This window comes from Caretta caretta, chromosome 9 (genome assembly GCF_965140235.1).
Source record: "Caretta caretta isolate rCarCar2 chromosome 9, rCarCar1.hap1, whole genome shotgun sequence".
Classification (NCBI taxonomy): Eukaryota; Metazoa; Chordata; order Testudines; family Cheloniidae; genus Caretta; species Caretta caretta.
Genome location: NC_134214.1, coordinates 50,611,063 through 50,631,689, shown reverse-complemented (window position 1 = coordinate 50,631,689; position 20,627 = coordinate 50,611,063). Strand labels below are relative to the sequence as shown.

The 20,627-nt window shown below is 43.3% G+C and overlaps 1 protein-coding gene across 1 annotated transcript in view; it reads right to left on the bottom strand.

Moving 5' to 3' along the window:
• Window positions 1-20,405, bottom strand: part of PTTG1IP (PTTG1 interacting protein) — a 29,211-nt gene extending 8,806 nt beyond the window's left edge. The window contains exons 1-5 of the mRNA XM_048863187.2: window positions 20,212-20,405; window positions 12,049-12,101; window positions 4,800-4,908; window positions 350-455; window positions 146-211 (exon numbers count right to left, since the gene is read on the bottom strand). Of these exons, the coding sequence (XP_048719144.1) occupies window positions 146-211; window positions 350-455; window positions 4,800-4,908; window positions 12,049-12,101; window positions 20,212-20,311 (434 nt within the window). The 5' untranslated portion in view covers window positions 20,312-20,405. The remainder of the gene's footprint in view (window positions 1-145; window positions 212-349; window positions 456-4,799; window positions 4,909-12,048; window positions 12,102-20,211) is intronic.
• Between the last annotated feature and the right edge of the window lie 222 nt (window positions 20,406-20,627).

Here is a 20,627-nt window from a genome sequence, read left to right as displayed (position 1 = left end):
CAATTTGAGCAAGACTGAACATATATAGCATTCCATTTCTCCAATATCAAGACAGGTGTGTTGATCTGTTTACAGAAAGTTATTTTAAGCAGAAGATGATCCATTTCTGCCTTGCCCATCCCATTACCTCACACTGGGTACTCACCTCTCTTCTTGCCGTACTCTCCTCTGTTCCCTTTCTCTGGCAGCTTTTTCATCGTCTTTGTCTGGCCTGACAGGAATAATAGAGATTGTCATAAACAACCATCAGCTGGCTGTGTTTGGCATTCACCAGGGTTTGGGCATCTAGTTAAGTTTTGTAACTTTCTAAAAGTGCTGTAAAGTAGGAATTAGATTTTCAGATACTTGCTTTTTGCTCTTCTTTTTCCTGCAACAGCAGAAGCAGCAGATGCAGAGAGCAACAAGGATCACTCCTCCTACCACAGACATTGCGATGATCAAGGCTTCAAAGTTCACTGAAAGAGTCAAAACATTTATAAGTATAAAAGCGTATGAAGATGTTAAGAAAGTGAGAATTACAACCTTGAGGCCTTTGCGTTATGACACAGAAGCCATTGTTTTCTGGAAGCTTAGTTGCATTTAAAAGTCAGAAATATTAGCTTGACTCATTTGTTTCAAATTTTTTTGTTCTTTTCTCCTATAGAAAGCAGTACAGGTATTACAGTCAACTACAATCATCCCAAGCAGGAAGGCTACCACAGTACAGGGGTGTTATACAACTAACTGATGCATAATTTAGGGTTGCCAATCCTCCAGGATTGTCCTGGCATCTCCAGGAATTAAAAGATTAAATCTTTAATTAAAGATTAAATCATCCAACGAAACCTCCAGGAATACGGCCAACCAAAACTGGCAACCCTAGCATAACTGTACACTTTAGTTACTGGCTATTACTGCACCTATCAAGAACTTGCAAGGACACCAATGTGTTCTGAGATGTCAGACAATGGTTCCTGTGGAAATAATTACCAGCTAGTTGGTATGCTTGCAGGGTGAGGCAATTTGAATATAACTTGATATCAAAGTCATTGATGTTGCTATAACCTACTTGAAAAATTGCAATAGCACAAATTTGAAAGTTACAATTTATAGCTAAATTATAAAAGCAGGTTTAAGCAGTCTTATTTCAGTCATACTACTGGTAGGAGGTCTTAAATTCTGTACGCAGACAAAACATCAACATTGAAACTGTTTTATTCATACCCTCTTACAAATCCAAAATGGCCTGATAACTCACTATAGACCATTACCACTTCAGTGAGAATATGACTAGAAATGGAAGAACCTTGACTCGCAGATCAGTTACTGCAGGTAGAAACCTGCTTGCAGAATAACTTCCTGGACAAATTCAAGAGCAAGTGTTGATTCCTCTGTTGGTGCAAACCACCACCCTGTGTGTCTGGTACCGTTACCATCTCTTGAGCGGAGATGGACAGAAACCCCCTACTTACAGATTTAATTTCTCAGAACTACAATTAATATGGCCACTCTCCTTTTTCCTGAAGGCAATCATCGCTAGATAGATTCCTATTCTTGGAGAGGCAAGGAGGAAGGGAGAGGGGACAATTAAAAAGAAAAGAAAAGCACAGATTTCAAGTTTTGCCCACCAATCGCCACCACCTAACAGGGCTGGAAATCACAGGAATTTAACCAACCCCTTCAAAAACCAAGGAAGTCATTTTGTCCTGCTCCCAATTTGGATTTCTCATCTCTTCTGTACCCCTATTTCTGCCATCCTTCCCCCCCCGCCCCGTCTAGTCTCTGCCCATATCCTTTTTTCTTTTTGACAAGGGCCTCTAATCCCTCATTTTCTCACCTTTTTCCTACTACAGTCATCACATAGTAGCATACTGGCTGTGGAAGACTCCTCTCCTTTGTCAGTCAATGTTAATCCTGCAGTTGGCCAGGAAACGGGAAGACCCTCCTCACTTCCACATGGAGCATTTATCGATTCACATCGGCTACCTTCCAGGCTAAATGAACTGTCATAGCAGCAAACTTTCCAGTTTCCAAACTTTCTAGCAGCAAAGTAAGATTTTTTTTCCCCCCCTTCCAGTCTTGATTTGCATGGCACTCCTTTAGTCAGCCTACAGAGTCCTTTTGAGATACTTGCTAGTCAGATCTGCTTGAACATTTGCATTTGGGCAGAGGGGTCTTCCACAAATGGAAGAGGCAGGTCTCGAGGAATTCCCTAGTTCTGGTTGCAAGAAAGATTTTCTAGATCTCTATTATCCTGTCAGCTGCTCAAGGCAAATATACCTAGTTGGAAAGCTCAGACCAATTGTTCAGACAGTTTTCAGAAACTGGAATTTCATCAGCAGACTAAATCATTTAATGCAGGGGTTCTCAACCTTTTTCTTTCTGAGGTTCCCCAAACATGCTAAAAAACCTCCATGGCCCACCTGTGCCACAACTGGTTTTCTGCTTATAAAAGCCAGGGCTGGCATTAAGGGCAAGCAGCGCAATTGCCACAGGGCCCCCCCACAAAGCTAAGTTGCTCAGATTTTGGCTTCAGCCCCGGTGGTGGGGCTCAGGGCCCTGGGCTTCAGCTTCATGCAGCAGGGCTTCAGCTTTCTGCCCTGGGGCCCAGTGAGTCTAACACTGGCCCTGCTTGGTGGACTGCCTGAAACCTGTTCAAGGCCCCCCCCAGGGGTCCCCAGACCCCTGGTTGATTTAATGTGTTTCAACTAAATATCCCTCAAGATTAACTGAGCAGAAATACCCTTCTTATTTTTTCTTCAGGCTAATTTCTTACTGATAGTCTTCCCAAGCACTGTGGACAATGCCATTTCAGAGGTGGGCCAAGGAGACAGCGTACCACAAGCTGGCATTGAGCTTCAACATGCAAGCCCAGATCGGAGGTCCACTCTCTCACCTTTAAGTGTATTACCTAAAACAGGAGTAGACTTCAGTGGCAGAGCTTTTGGACCTAGCTGAAACAAACACCTGCATGAAATGCACCCCTGCTCAGAACTCATCAAAAGTTAATATCAGTCACTGTTTACCAGGCTCTGCCCTCATTGCCTTTTATTATACCTTCAAAGGCTGCAACTGCATGCCCCATGGGGATAGCAAAGTCTGTAAGCCAGTGCTCGAGATATTATGGTTGTGATTCCATATCTGCATCAGGCAGGAAAGGAGTCAATTTGCCTTCGTTTTTCCACTCTATGCCGTGAGGTTTTACTGTTTAACTATCCCCATCCATCAGGAGCAAATGGAATTGGATGTACCACACCTACTACTAAACTGCCGAAGATCAGCTGTACAAAGACTCAGGAAGGAACACAACGTTTTGTCCCCTAATGCAAGTAATTAGAAGGTCGGGAACAGTCCTTGAAGAACACCCGTTAGAATTTAGGAATATTGAGCGTAAATATTTATTAGGATTGCCCGTATGCTTAGCATTTTAGTCATGGCCAAGACAGACCCCTCCCATGAGGCAGGTGACAACAGAAACCATTACACAACAAATGAGCACTATGTTCTAAAGGAGCAAAAAACGTCTAACAAGGCACTACAGTTCTTTCAAGGAAATGTAATGTAACAGCGAATAGCTCTTTACGTAACCACTACTAAAACATTAAACAAAGGATTATAAGACAAGAGACTCAGAGAGCAAACCTAGATCAGCCACGTTTGGGTTCACTGGGCAATGCAGAGGCAACGCATCTTTGTCTTTCTCCTCAAGACTGCTGCATGTGTGTAACTTCACTTATAGACTCAAGGCCAGAAAGGACTATTATGATCATCTAGTCTGCCCAGCATAGCACAGGCCAGAGAATTTCACCCCATAATTCCTCCATCTAACTCAATCGATAGTTGAACTAGAGCATCTTTTAGACAGCTATCCAGGCTCATTTTAAAGAATGAATTCTGCTATGACCTTTAATGAAGAAATCCCTACCATATACAATGACACAAAAGGGAGGAAAAGCCATTCTTAAAGCGTGAACAGCTCCAAATGCCTGCAGGTGTACCACATCATTTCCTTGGTTAAACAGGGCAGCTCAGTGCATAAAGGGCAGGTAGAGGGGCCCATTCCTGTGGATGCAGGAGGCTGAAATACTGTGGATCCCATATCAGACATGTATACTGGTTCAGGTAATATCTTTTATTGGATCAACTTCTGTTGGTTAAAGAGAACTTGTTCTAGAATATGGTCTTGTTTGGCCACAAGTTACTGGGCTAAATGGGCAATCACAAAGTGAAGTTCTATGACTAGTACTATACAGGAGGTCAAACCAGATACTAGTAAAGGTTTTTTTTTGGTAAAGGCCAGAAAAGTAAGTATAGATGGTATGTCAACATTCATCTTGCTATATTAGCTGGACATAACTCTTCTGCTTTTCACCATGCAAGAGGACAATGTGGCCCCTAGTTCCCAGATTCTAGCCTGTGTACCATCAGTAGTATATCAAGCATTTGCCGATGTTCTAATCTACAGAGACCTGGTGGCTCTTATTTCCGGCCCCTAAACCACATGAAGAAGCTACTATCACATTAAATGCTTTCCAAATACTATTTTTCTATGTAGGTAGGTAGTTATATGAGTTATTCTATTGCCAGCAGAAAAGGAGGCGGTCCAGAAGACACTGCATTAAGATGTGGTCTTTGAGAACTCTTGATATAGCTAGGATCTCTGATAAAACATAGTGGCATCACATTAGAGAAACCTGGGGAAAAGTTTCTTCTCTTGCTTGTTACACTGGATGTAACAAAGGCTGTAGAATTGATAAGGTGCCACCAATTTTTAATTACTGTACATTTTCCACAAAATCACTGACATAAAATCCACTTACCCCAGCAGACTCCCCAGCGTGCAGAACTCAACTCACAGAGAGAGTGAGGAGGGAGAAGGTTTTTAACAGGATAATCCATGCATTTCTTGTTGCTGCTGCACCACAGACACTGAAAGAGAAGCAAAGCAAGTGAGATGCAAGTGCAAGATTGTTTGAGTGCAATGATACTACTAGGTAACAAAGGCTATTCAAGCTAAGAGCATTGTAACGAGCCAGACAAGTTTACAAACTACAATGTATGACATGACTTACTATATTCCAATATTCAAGGGCACAAGGCTGATGAGAGTAATCTGTATTTGACTACAGATAGTTAAGGCGATTGCTGAGAACTGCTATGGTTAAGTGTTAGGTTATGTGGTGCTGTGGATATATAGAACAGCAGATTCCTGAGGCATGATGAAAGTTCAGTATCTGCACTTTTGAAAAAAGTTTGCAAGTCATGAATGTCATGCTTTGCTGCTGATGTTTGTTGGTATGAAAGTGTGCCTCAACTAAGGCTGTCCGGAAACAAGCTTTGTAAATAGCTATGGGTTTATAATAGTTACAGTACATTTTTGTAAAATAAAAAGGCTCAAATATGCTTCCTATATGAAGGTTGTTGAATAAATAAGGGAGGAAACTTTGTAAACAAATGGAAATGTCGCTCTAAGTCAGGACTTAGACTTAGTTTGGCAAGTCAACTTTTAATATGTAACATTTGTACTTTTCACCCCAAAGCAAATACAAGTGAAAAAGAGCCACTGATTTTCATATCAGACATAAGGGTGTTACAAAGAATTTTCCCTGGAGCCTAGGGAGAATGTTATCATTAGAGCCCTTAAAATGCAAATAATCACAGTCAACAGTAGACAGGTAATGCAAAGGCTTTCTGGACTACAAGACTTTAAATAAAAAGAAAAGGAGTACTTGTGGCACCTTAGAGACTAACCAATTTATTTGAGCATTATTTATCATGCTCAAATAAATTGGTTAGTCTCTAAGGTGCCACAAGTACTCCTTTTCTTTTTGCGAATACAGACTAACACGGCTGTTCCTCTGAAACAAGACTTTAAATAGTTACATGAGCAAAGCATTCAGTAACTGTTACAGAACCAGGGAAATGTGAAAGGTTAGTATCCACCCTAGCTAATTTTTCTTTGACCGGATTCACTGTCTTCACATACAGCACTCCCCCCCAACTATCACAGGAGTAGGGGGACACAGTTTTTGAAGTTTCTCTGCAGGTCCTGGCACAGCTCTTTGAAGCAGAAGTTTATGGGAGTTTCTGTTGGAGATGCTGGAGCAAAGTGGAAGATTTACAAGTTGTTTTTTTAAAAGGACAAAAAGGAGGCCTCAGGGTTGCTCACACTATCTCATAAAATGGGATTACAGCAGCCGCAGTAGCTCCAGACAAGAAGGAATCAGGACTACAGGACAGAGCAATCATGGTATAGCAAACAGAAAGAGCACGCAGCAATGCATTCAGAAACCTGTAGATTAAGTAATGGGCTGTAATTTGTTGGGTTTAGTATGTGGGTGCTGGTGGTTTGTGCTATACATGAGGTCAGACTAAATGATCTGATGGTCCTTTCTGGCCTTAAACTCAATGACTAAGTGCTCCTTATCTATCTACAGCTTTGGGGGATTCTGTTAAGTAAGATGTGCACACACCTAGAGTAACTCTGATCTTAGTATAACATACATCCTCCCTTCCCCTGCATCCTTTACCCACCACTGTTGCATCTTGTCTTTTTGTTTGTTGATGTGAAGACCTAAGTGTGCTGGGTTCTTAACATTTATAGTGCAGGACAGACCAAATGAGCCAATGCAGCTGTGCCACCTATGCTTCTGGCCTATGGTAGCACTAGTATACCAGCAAAAACAACTATAGGACTTTGTCTGAGCTCATGTGGTTATGCTGGTAGTTTGAACTCTTGTGAAACAGGAAGCATGTGAGTGGACAGTGTTTGACAGGTGCTTTGGGGAGGGAAGGGAATGTATGACTGTCCTCTTTTCCCCTGGCCCCAATGGGAAGCACTGCTCTGAAGAGTGACTAGAAGTGGCATGGAGTTCCATGTTTTCTGCAGTGTAGACAAGGCCTAAGATGACAGTTTAAAAGACATCAGGAGCTGTAGCATTGCCAGAATCCTTGTCTGACAGAACCTTTTATAGAACCAGTTCAGTTAAACCTTTAACTGAAGGTAGAATTTAGCCCTACAACTGGAACTTGAACAAGTTTGTTGACATTAAGACCAAGGTTTGAAAAGTTTCCTCAGCTACCATTCACACAAGTACCTCAACCACCTCTACCCAAGACTACACCTATTTATACTGTTTGATGGCAGGAACAGAAGATTATGGGAATCAAGTCTGTCCTGCCATTCACCTATCAAATCTAACCCAGCTGTCATTCATAGAATCATAGAATATCAGGGTTGGAAGGGACCTCAGGAGGTCATCTAGTCCAACCCCATGCTCAAAGCAGGACCAATCCCCAATTAAATCATCCCAGCCAGGGCTTTGTCAAGCCTGACCTTAAAAACGTCTAAGGAAGGAGAAAAGGAGTACTTGTGGCACCTTAGAGACTAACCAATTTATTTGAGCATGAGCTTTCGTGAGCCACAGCTCACTAACATCTGATGAAGTGAGCTGTGGCTCACGAAAGCTCATGCTCAAATAAATTGGTTAGTCTCTAAGGTGCCACAAGTACTCCTTTTCTTTTTGCGAATACAGACTAACACGGCTGTTCCTCTGAAACCTGTCATAAGGAAGGAGATTCTACCACCTCCCTAGGTAACGCATTCCAGTGTTTCACCACCCTCATAGTGAAAAAGTTTTTCCTAATATCCAACCTAAACCTCCCCCACTGCAACTTGAGACCATTACTCCTTGTCCTGTCCTCTTCTACCACTGAGAATAGTCTAGAACCATCCTCTCTGGAACCACCTCTCAGGTAGTTGAAAGCAGCTATCAAATCCCCCCTCATTCTACTGTTCTGCAGGCTAAACAATCCCAGTTCCCTCAGCCTCTCCTCATAAGTCATGTGTTCCAGACCCCTAATCATTTTTGTTGCCCTTCGCTGGACTCTCTCCAATTTATCCACATCCTTCTTGTAGCATGGGGCCCAAAACTGGACACAATACTCCAGATGAGGCCCCACCAATGTCGAATAGAGGGGAACGATCACATCCCTCAATCTGCTCACTATGCCCCTACTTATACATCCCAAAATGCCATTGGCCTTCTTGGCAACAAGGGCACACTGCTGACTCATATCCAGCTTCTCGTCCACTGTCACCCCTAGGTCCTTTTCCGCAGAACTGCTGCCTAGCCATTCGGTCCCTAGTCTGTAGCTGTGATTGGGTTCTTCCCTCCTAAGTGCAGGACCCTGCACTTATCCTTATTGAACCTCATCAGATTTCTTTTGGCCCAATCCTCCAATTTGTCTAGGTCCCTCTGTATCCTATCCCTGCCCTCGAGCGTATCTACCACTCCTCCCAGTTTAGTATCATCCGCAAATTTGCTGAGAGTGCAATCCACACCATCCTCCAGATCATTTATGAAGATATTGAACAAAACCGGCCTTGGGACCGACCCCTGGGGCACTCCACTTGACACTGGCTGCCAACTAGACATGGAGCCATTGATCACTACCCGTTGAGCCCGACAATCTAGCCAACTTTCTACCCACCTTATAGTGCATTCATCCAGCCCATACTTCCTTAACTTGCTGACAAGAATACTGTGGGAGACCGTGTCAAAAGCTTTGCTAAAGTCAAGAAACAATACATCCACTGCTTTCCCTTCATCCACAGAACCAGTAATTTCATCATAGAAGGTGATTAGATTAGTCAGGCATGACCTTCCCTTGGTGAATCCATGCTGACTGTTCCTGATCACTTTCCTGTCATCTAAGTGCTTCAGGATTGATTCCTTGAGGACCTGCTCCATGATTTTTCCCGGGGACTGAGGTGAGGCTGACTGGCCTGTAGTTCCCAGGATCATCCTCCTTCCCTTTTTTAAAGATTGGCACTACATTAGCCTTTTTCCAGTCATCTGGGACTTCCCCCGTTTGCCACGAGTTTTCAAAGATAATGGCCAATGGCTCTGCAATCACAGCCGCCAATTCCAAAACACCCAGTTAGTAAATTCTGGGCACCAACTGGTATCTCCTCATATAGGAGCTAGCCAGTTGTACAATGCTTTCATAATTCCCAAATAGAGAAAAGATACTGTGTTCAAGATAATTAACATGTGTTTATGTTCAGCCTTACAATCCTAGAACAATGGGCAATACAGTTAAAGACTTGAGCACTCACAAGACATTCGTCTGATTTGAGGCCGCTATGAGAAGTGTATCACATGAGGAGTTTAAGGAGAAGCTTATCAAAGATTTGATTACTAATATCAGGAAATACTCAGGCATAGTGATGCAGGTTAGAAATACTGACCTCTAACAGGTTTCAGAGTAGCAGCCGTGTTATACTCCAGATAAAACAAAGCTTTCTTGCTCTACCACAGATGTAATTAGTGATGGTAACTGATCGTAGAGCTGGATCAGGGCTGGACTGTGGCAGCAGAGTGAATTTTTCCAGCAGTTAACTGTATTGTAAAGAAGCTCTAAAGCCAATTTCCAGTGTAATCTAGATGAGCTGATTTTTATTGTTCTTTTATACAATGCAAGTGTCCACATTGTTATGCCCAGTGTTATTCTAAGCCTCTTGGGATATAGTATTTTGAGGTTGATTTCCCACAATATCCTCAGCTCAGGAGCTGGGTTACATCAGAGATGCAGTTTATTAGGCAGAGCGTGAGGAACAACTGACCCATAACATTACTGGGGGAAGAGTCTCTTCATTGCTGTTTCAGTGACCTCTTAGGGTCTGTTTACAGTGCAACTGGGAGGCATGATGGCAGCACATGTAGGGATACCTACCCTAGCTTCGATCGAGCTATCTTGCTAAAAATAGCAGTGAAGTCACAGCAGAACAGGTGGTGGTGTGGGCTAGTCACCTAACCACAAGCCTGCCTGTGACCCTGATTATATATTTGGGTGGCTAGTCTAAACCATTGTGCCTCACTGCTATTTTTTAGTGAACTAGTCTGATGAAAGCTAGGATGGGTACACCTACAGGTGCTCTCATCATATCTCCTGACTGCAGTGTAGCCAGATCCTTAGCTGTTCACAAAGGAAGCACAACTCCTTCCAGGAGGTGGTAAAGGATTTAAAGTTACCATATGTCATTATATTCTAGAGAACATGGAAGCCACAGGATGGTAGAGTAGTTTTGGTAAATCTCTGTAATCCAGAGGTGGGGTTTAAAATAATCTGCCATTCATGAAAGCCAGGGGCAGAACCCCAGAAGCAACTAGACATTTTTCTTAAAAGAAATTCAACGTAATTGTCTCCCAGAGCACAGCTGAGTGGAACCGTAGCCAGTGGAGCCTGTGCATGCTGACCCAGTCATGTGCTAGGGGTATTAACCTTTGTCACGTGGAGGTCAGGTGGCTGGGGCCTGGAAATAGAATTGAGTTTCTTCCCATCACTCCTCTGTCACCCTTTATCAACAGTGTTCTCTTCTGGTGGGGGACTTTCCCCTTTTGCTTTCCATCAAGTTACTGTAAGTCAACTAGAATTCGTACTGGGCAAAACATGCTACATGTGCACAACAAGGACTCTTCAGAAGTGTGACAAGCTTCCAACAACAACTGAAGATGTTGGAGGGACTTCACAGGCTAAGGACATTACTGTTGTAGTCTCTATAGGAGTCTGGCTTGATCTAACTAAATAAACAAAGCCACACAAAAACAAAGCCAAGACAGTGCAGAGAAGCCATGGTACTTTTCCATTATCCCCACTGATGCCACAAAGTTCTAGGCTAAATCTATATTGTGGAAGAAGCAGAAACAGGGCTGATGGATTGTAATCCTGAACTCCTTCTTTTAAAAAGGATTAACAGATCCAGATTTCTACTCCAAGTTTGTAAAAAAAGGTTATGTCAGTTTACTGGATCAGAAAAAGAGAGAAGATTGTGTAAGTAGTGGAAGACATGATAGCTTTGAATTCAAAGCTATCCTTTTTATAAGTCCTACAATTCCTGCATAGCCAGCTCAGCATCAGTTCCACATATTTTGAATAGGTAGGTTTGGCTTGGTTGGAACTTTGTAATTGACTAGATGCTTAAAAAAAGCAGTTAAGTGTTAGAGTTTCAAGAGAAGATACAAGAGACTCAACAGTGTTCTACTCAGAAATGCAAGGACAATGTGCATTTCCAGGCATGAGAAATAAACTTGTTTTTGTGTTCACTGTTTCGTTTCATAGAACACTGGAGTCTCTCTCAATTTCTCACTTTCCCACAGTTAGGGAACGTTACAACTCTGAATTTGCAGCTCAGAACTGACTGATATAAGGGACAACTTCATACCTATGAATGTATGGTTTCCCCTAGCCTTAGTACCACTAAGTTTCACCTATCTGCACCAACATTCACCTTCATATGATGAGCAGGTACAAATTCAGAGGCATTCGGAGTTTCTCAGCAAGCCAATTTAAAATCAGAGTCCTGACACTAGGCAGTTAGAAAAACAAACACACACGTCATTAGAAGACATTTGAGGTGGAGGTCAAGGCCCAGTGTCACTTTTAGGCCTTCCACAATCTTGTAAGGTTTGTTTCAGTAAGACTACTTCTATACCTGAATTCAAGAGCCAAAACTTTGGATTCTTCCTACCTGTAAAGCCAAACCTCCAAAACTGAGGTGTTTGATAACTTCCCCTACCCCCATCTGAATTCCACTTGGTTCTAGGAGTGCTAGAGGAGACACGCTATTTCCAGCATATCCTCAGATTGTGATCTGTTCTCTCAATCCACTCAGCCCACTGGAGAAGTGAGGCAGTTTAGCCAGCACCCACACAGTGACAAAAAGGAAAAGCAGGACTCCAAACAGTCCTCTAAAATACTGGTGGGGAACAGTAGGTCATCCAAACAAAGAATGTGGCAGAGATCATCAGAACCTGGAGGGAAAGGCAAGGTTCTTCAGGAACCCTTTCCAAGGGTTTGGATTAAACATTTAAAAACAAAACCACCCCACCACAGGTGCTTAGCACTTGCAGCTCCCTTTGAAGTCAGCTGGCATAGTGGCTGCTCCCCACTTCAAAATGCCAAGACAGATCTTTTCAGCTGCTTCGCAAAACTATGAACCTTTGGCAGGTTGACACAGCAAGTTCACTTAAATAAAGGAAATAGATTTGTTTTTCTACTACTTACTGAGACTTTTTTCAGACACTCTTCACAAGTTTTGTTTGTGTATTGAGGACAAGCTGTGGAGAGGAAAGAGCCATATTAGTATTTAGCTAGGCCCATACAAACAACATTTTGAAAATAAATAATGCCTGAACATTTAACTTTGCTGTATCCTCGCAGCCAGGCCGTACTACATATAGTTTCTAAAAAAACAAAGCAGCATTGCCAGACATTTTTCCTTGACTAATTACTCTACTGTAAAGTGCAGCAACTTCTTACCTTATTCCTGTGCACTAGTGCTTTGTCTCAGAGAACTGGAGAAGCAGCACCATACAATCAAGATATTCCCACTCTATTTGCACATATACCATCTATTTGTAGAGGCTCCTTTCCACATAATTATCTATTGTTGCAATTCTCGTGCCATTAGTGTAACACAATTTAAACAGTTTCGGGAGACACACAGTCTTGAGACTAGATAGCATTTCTGCAAGATTATGAAAAGTCTCTTCCACGCAGGCTCATTCTAGGCTGTTTAACGTTTAACTATGAAAGCATGCGAGCTATCATAGATTTAGTCCAATGTTTTATTACTTAATTGTTGGGGAAGCAGGTTATGCCAGGTCCCAATTATCAGATTTGCAATTAAATAAAAGTTTTAAAAAGAACTCCACCAATGTTGCTCAGCCTCCTATTTGCAATGACCCTCTTGATGAAAAAAACAATTGAGCTCGTCTTCCTCTTGGTATGTGAGTTACCCCAAGCAGGAGGCTCAGAAACGTTAGTTGCAGTTTTTAGTTTTCTTCAAATCCAAGCACACAAAATCCTTCAAACTGCAACAGATCATGGTTTCTGACAAACTCTTCACTACACTCTTCTGTTAATATTATGCCCTGTTCACTGTAATCATGTTCTGTTATCTATAAAGAACAAAACCAAATATAACTGAGGTGAAAATGTGGAGAGAGCATGAATAGTTTCCTGGCTAGTATACTCTGAAACCTATACCCTGAGTGTAACAGCCGTGTTAGCCTGTATTCGCAAAAAGAAAAGGAGTACTTGTGGCACCTTAGAGACTAACCAATTTATTTGAGCATGAGCTTTCGTGAGCTACAGCTCACTTCATCGGATGCATACTGTGGAAAGTACAGAAGATCTTTTTATACACACAAAGCATGAAAAAATGGGTGTTTACATTGTAAGGAGAGTGATCACTTTAGATAAGCTATTACCAGCAGGAGAGTGGGTGGGGGGAGAGAAAACCTTTTGTAGTGGTAAACACCCATTTTTTCATGCTTTGTGTGTATAAAAAGATCTTCTGTACTTTCCACAGTATGCATCCGATGAAGTGAGCTGTAGCTCACGAAAGCTTATGCTCAAATAAATTGGTTAGTTTCTAAGGTGCCACAAGTACTCAAGGTATATTGTCCCTGAACTGAAGGGCTTGCATACTTTATTGGTACAATACCTCACTGGTTTTAGGTAGTTATAAAAAGGTTTCTGTGTTTTTGTCATCGTTTAGAAGCTTAAACATGCTGTGTCCGCAGATTTTAATTTACAGAATGCATGCTACCTAGGGAGGTGGTAGAATCTCCTTCCTTTGAAGTTTTTAAGGTCAGGCTTGACAAAGCCCTCGCTGGGATGATTTAGCTGGGGATTGGTCCTGCTTTGAGTAGGGGTTTAGGACTAGATGACCTCCTGAGGTCCCTTCCAACCCTGATATTCTATGAAATAAAAAATCTTCTAAATCACAGGTCTCCCCAATAGTCCCTATTAACATTCGATAGTCTCTTGGTTACCCTAGTGTGCTATAGCGCCACATTTCCTCCCTTCAACCAAAACAGAGTGTTAGAAGTACAGGAGACAAGACCTCTAAGAACCCACTTCATTAGAATGCTTCCTCCATCTAGTAAACTTCAGAAAGATTATTTCCTTTTCAAATATAGCATTTGAAGAGCACTTTTAATTACTGAATGTTTGAGGAGTAGTTGAGAATTTTAAAATATCAGCAGTACCCTATTTTGCGGGAAGACAAGATTTTAGTGAAATTATTGAGCATTCAATCGATGGTCTGTGGAAGATGATGTACTACACATTAAATACCTTTAAAATATCTTTTGTAAACTAGAAAAGAAAGGGTATTTGTTCATAAGAACATTTGTAGTAATGATTTTCCATTAGCTACAATGCAGCTGGTCAGTTTTGTGTTTTCATTTACAGCGGAGATCAGTCATGTGATTAGGGAGCAGAGCTGTGGTTTCTTTTAGGTTTATATCCTCAGGGTACAGCCCTTGAAGTGAGTCAGCATTCTATGAACATAGGTAAGATAGAGATGTTTACACACCGCTCTACATTTTAGAAGTCAGACTCTGAACTCCTAAACTAGATCTGAAGCAGAGACTTTATAAAGTACTAATATTCACTGTCATTACTACCAAGTTGAAGGGAGTCGTGGAACAGCCACTCCACACCCCTAAACACAGTTACAAACGTTGGGGACAGAAGAGAAGTCATGGGACTTTTATGTTAACACTAATTATATAGTTAAAAAAGTACAGTAAACTTGTGATTCAGTCCAAGATCAGTTAATTCAAGCCAGCACTATGTTACTGCTGTTTAGCAAGCCCCAATTTCTAAGACCTTCTGACTTTCCAGTCCTTGAGTTGTTCAATTTTGATTCAACAAGAATGCAGCTTTAGAACAGTTAATTCAAGCAACAAGCTGATGGGCAGCAAATATGCAATTGGTGAAGTTTAAAGTCTGAATTAAGCTACATTTGCTCTTCTGCTGCTTTCTACCAGCTTGTCAGATACTTTGCGTGATACGTCTCATTGAACAAACAAAGATACTGCTAACAACTGTAGCAGAATCTCACAAATCCACACTACTGGGAGAGCCCTAATACAAGATAAAGACCTTTCTACATTATGAAAAAACAACGAGGAGTCCTTGTGGCACTTAGAGACTATCCACTTCATACAGCTAAACTCAATGCCTTGCACAGTGACAGGTTTCAGAGTGGTAGCCGTGTTAGTCTGTATCAGTAAAAACAACAAGACGACTAGGAAAGAGGTCCTTCAAATCATGTTGGCTACCTCAATTTCTTTTTAAAGTGCATCTTAACACCTATGACCTCTCTCACTCTCTCTCACTAGGATACAAGGTGGATAAAAACTGATGATGTTGGGGGGGGGAATAAAAGAATTGGATTTTTCCCCCTTTAAATAAGATTTTTGATTTTAGTTAAATTTTAATAAGTTTTTCTTGTTAAAAATAAATCTGTTTAAAATTAAATCTGAATTTAATGGAAAATATGCTAAGGCCTAAAATTATAATCATTAAAACCTTTAAATAAAAATAAATACTCTGAATCCATGAGCCACTACCAAACACTGAGTTAAAGATTACTTTTCTTTATAAAGAATCAGGAGAAAAACATTTCAATTTGAAGGGCAAGCTTTATAAGATGGCACAACAGGTCATGTTCTGTATTAAGTGTTTGATCCTGTGGGGTTTCCAGGGGCTGTGCTACTGGGGGTAACAAACTGAAATTCATATCTCACCAGGATCATCCACTGAGCCCACCGGGATAGTCTCATACTCCTATTTTATAGCTTCCCTCTCCCTGAACTCTGATTGGCTCAGTTCTCAAATTATGAATATGTATGACTCCACCCCTCATTCACCATTTTCTAACCTACTAAAACGTACAATTAAGAAGCTGAAAATATTAAACTATAACACTCTTTAAATAAATGTATATCATTATAGTGTACCCTCTTAGGTAGCAAAAAGGTATACCAAATATAGCATAAAGGCTCTATTTAGTTCTAAGTCTACATATTTTAATGAATACACCAGTGAGAATGCATCTTTCTTTATACGAAAGAACTGAAGTACAAATGGAAAAGCTGATTGAAATTGATTATTTAAATCTAGACTTTCCACTTGGTGAATTAAATCACCATTATTTAAATCAATCCACCTGGGTAGGATAGAGAGGTACACTCTTAAAACATACCAGCTTAAACATCTTAAAATTTTAGTGTAGTGATGGCAAGTTGTAGTTTTTAATGTTAGACTGTCAATGTGAACCCTAGAGGGGAGCCTAGGGTTCATCTTGACTAATAATGTGCATGTCCTAGTGTGGACAGACTCTTAGGGCTAGTCTACACTGGCAACACTAAAGCGCTGCCGCAGGACTGTTTTAACGTGCCTTGTGTGGTCACGGCGCAGCACTGGGAGAGCTCTCCCAATGCTCTAAAAAACCCACCTCCACGACAGGCGTGGCTCCCAGCACTGGTGCACTGTCTACACTGGCTCTTCACAGCGCTGAAATTTGCTGCGCTCAGGGGGGTGTTTTTTCACACTCCTGAGCGAGACAGTTGCAGCGCTGTAAACTGCCAGTGTAGACAAGCCCGTAGTGTAGACAATTAAATACTTTTGCAGTTCTATTATCCAGTTCAGTTTTTCATTTTATTTTGAAAAGCACCTACTTTCACCCCTAATCTAAGTAGACCTTTATGAGTGCTAAGTAGAGGGCCTGTGAAAGTGACATTCTTCACAAGCTAATCGGGAAGAGCCACCTCAATCCTTGGCCTAGCATTCACTGAAACCTTGAGACAGGCCTAGAATGTTTACTTCTGGTGCTACCTCCTCATACTGTCCCCCACCCACCTTCTGCTTCTGTTCTTCCAACTTGTGCAGCTGTTAAAATGCAGGGTGCAGGGCCAGGTTGTTATTTCACTTGTTGAAGAATGAAGAAAAGCCAGTGTGACATAAAGTAGGGTAGTATGCTTTTAGGATGCTTGCTGCCACCCTGCTCTCTTCGCCTTCAGAAGAAACTCTGGGAAGCAGTGACTCTGAAAAGGACTTTGGGGGTCCTAGTAAATAATCAACTGAACATGAGCACCCAGTGCGACACTGACCAAAACAGCTAATGAGATCCTTGGATGTAACAAACGTGAATTTTGTGTGAAAAGAGGTTATTTTACCTCTGTATTTGGCACTGGTGCGATTGCTGCTGGAATATTGTGTCCAGTTCTGGTGCCAACAATTAAAGAAGGATGCTGATATATTGGAGAAGGTTCAGAGAAGAGGCACAAGAAATTAAAGGATTGGCAAACCTGACTTCTAGTGACAGATTGAGCTCTTGAGTCTATTTAGTTTAAAAAAAGAGATGGTTAAGGGGCGACTTGATCACAGTTTGTAAGTACCTACACAGGGAACATATCTAATAGGCTCTTCAGTCTAGGAGACAAAGGTATAACAAGATCCAATGGCTAGAAGTTGAAAACGGACAGTCAGACCGGACATGAGGCATATTTTTTTTTTTTTAACAGTGAAGGTAAATAAACATTGGAAAATTTACCAAAGGATGTGGTGGATTCTCCATCAATGGAGATTTTTAAATCAAGACTCGATTTTTTTTTTTTTAAAGACATGCTTTAGTTCAAACAAGATTTTTTTCAGGGAAGTCCTATGGCCTGTGCTATGCAGGAGGTCAGATTGGTGGATCACAGTGGTCCCTTCTGGCCTTAGAATCTAGGCATCTGGTAGTATTGCTAGATCCCCACTTACTCTTTGATGATCATATAGCAGCAGTCACCTGAACAGGTGCAAACAGGGATGGAGGTGGTTAGCCAGGCACTAGCCAAGAAGTTGAAACTTTTTCTTTTCAATTCAATCTTTCTGCCATGGCCTATGCCTTTATAACCTGAGGATTAGACTTCTGAAATGCGTGAGAGGGATGCACTTTAAATCAACTCACAAACGGAAACCTGCAGCAAAGGTGGCAGCTTGCTTATTGGAGAAGTTTCTCACAGTCAACACATGACACCAGTGCTTCATGACCTGCACTGCCGGCACGCTGGCTTGAGTGAATGGAAGGGGATGGTTTTGACCAAGAATCTTAAATGGCTTGCAACCTTCGTATTTGAGATGCCTTTCTCCTGGTGCCATGTTAATGCAGCTGCAGTCAGTCAGTCAAAGCACTCAAGTTGGAGTCCCCTCAAGAAAAGAGGGAGCTGTTGGGCAGTATCAGGGTGTTTTCTGTGATGGGCTGTAATCTTTAAATTCATTCCTAACTTTAGTCAAAAGTCACATGACATCAGGGCACACTTCAAAACCAATCTTCTCACAAGCTTCTCCTCTTGTCTGGTTTGGGGAAGCCGCCTTGTTGGTCTGTAATTGTAAAGTATGTACAAGGAATACATAGCATTTTGGAAACGTTTTAGAGTTTGTGAAAATCTGATCACAAGACCCAAAACCTCCACCCTAAGATTTTGAAATTTGTTAACTAGGAGGAAGACGGTGGAAACAGTGCACTGGGATGAAGGCAGTTACATTAAGTGAAAAATAATGCTTTCAACTCAAAGTATTTCTCACCATCCATCATGTTTAAGAGATGCATTCCATACATTTGTAATACCACACTCTGGCAGAGAAATCAGGTAGCCTGCTCAGACTTCTCTGGACCTTCAGGAGGTTAAAATAGAACTGGAGCTTGTTCATGTGTGGAAGGGCACCTCTCAAAGCCTGAAACAGAAGCCCCCTTTATAGCAGTCAGCTATTACTAAGCAGTAAGCTATTACTTCATAGTGTTTCAGAGATACAATCTTATCAGTACAGTGAAAAGTTAAAAACTTAGTTATCAAAACTAATAAAATACATAGCAATACACTGTCCTTGCTTTGTTTGTTCGCTTACCCACCAATTCACATAATTCAGTAACTGACATCCCTGCACTGAAAATTCGTAACAACTATAAGAGAACTTCAATATGAACTTCCAATGAAGGGAGCTGTAGCTCACGAAAGCTTATGCTCAAATAAATTGGTTAGTCTCTAAGGTGCCACAAGCACTCCTTTTCTTTTTGCGAATACAGACTAACAGCTGCTACTCTGAAACCTGTCATTATGCAAGGCACAGAGGGAATAGTGTGTATGGTTGGTTTCACAATGCTGTCTTCGCTAATCTCTCCCCTTAGTCATGTTAGGCGTTACTTGTAACACTAACAGGTGAACAAGTTTTCACACAAAGGTGTGATTATAAATTGGTGTTCTGCTAACAAGATAGCTACTCTGAAACCTGAAGTGAGCTGTAGCTCACGAAAGCTCATGCTCAAATAAATTGGTTAGTCTCTAAGGTGCCACAAGTACTCCTTTTCTTTTTGCGAATACAGACTAACAGGGCTGTTCCTCTGAAACCACATTTTAATGACTTCCCTGATTAGCACACTCCACTCTTTGATAAGGCAAGGCTGTAACAAATAGCCCACTGTGCTTAGAAGGCTAAATACTGAGACCAACTATTGCAAGGTCTTGTCTTCACAGTGAGAAAGGGGTGCGTTCTTCCTCTGTTAGCTGGCAGTGGGGAAAATCCTAACGAAGACCAGACACTAGTGAAGTTGCTATGTTCAAACAAGCAAGTAGCGGTAAAACCCAGGATCGCAACTCCACCAGCTCCAGGGGAAACTACCAATGGCCTTCTCTCCGCTAGAAGCTAACGCGAGTTGTCAACAGCAGCAGTCGCAGGGCAGGGGTGGAGGGGAATTAGAGTCTCAGATGATTGTAGGGGACTGGACACTTGGGGGATGTGTCGGATACGGGGGGAGGAAGAAGAGACACCAGAGGCAGGAAGTGCGGGGCAAGACACCTGGGGGGATCGGGGAGGAAGTGCGAGGCACGGGGGTCGGGTACGGGGGGGGTTGGCAAGGCGCCAGGGACAGAAGAGATGGGGCCAGGACACCACGGGCTGTGTAGGGCAGGCTGTGGCGTGTGGAGGGAGGTGCGGGGCAGGGGACCGGGGGCTGTGTGGGGCAGGCTGTGGCGTGTGGGGAGGCAGGTGCGGGGCAGGAGATCGGGGGGGGGGGGGGCAGGACAGGACACCGGGGGCTGTGTGGGGCAGGCTGTGGCGTGTGGGGGTGGGAGGTGCGGGGCAGGAGACCGGCGGGTCGGGCTTGGGGGGGCATGACACTGGGGGCTGTGTGGGGCAGGCTGTGGCGTGTGGGGGGAGGTGCCGGGCAGGAGATCGGGGGGGGTCCGGCTTGGGGGGGCAGGACACCGGGGGCTGTGTGGGTCAGGATGTGACGGGTGGGGGGAGATGCGGGGCAGGAGACGGGGGGGAAGGGCAGGACACCGGGAGCTGTGTGGGGCAGGCTCTGCGTGGGGGGCCGGGCTCTCTTACCTCCCTCCGACGCAGCAGCCGGGGAGGCACTGCCCGGGGCCATTGCCAGCAGCAGTAGCGCCAGCGGGGCGCAGAGAAGGAGCCCGCTGCCCAGAGCCATCGCGGGTCTCGCAGCCGCACAGCCCAGCGCTCGCAGCTATCTCGTCCGGCCCCCGCCCCGCGACCTTCCGCAACAGCGCCGCGAGACCTGCTATTTGCTCGCGGGGGCGCGCGCGGCCGCACTTCGAGAGCCGGCCACGCTCGCCCCCTGCCGGGCAACAGGGCCCGCGCGGCCCGACCATGTCTGAGGGGAGCGACCCGAGCCTTGGCCCCGGCCCCGGCCCCGGCCCCGGCCCCGCCTCGGGCTCCGCCCCCCAACCGCGGCCCCGTGCTCGCACCACTCTCAGCCGCCCCCCTCCGTCTCGGGTCCGCCCCCA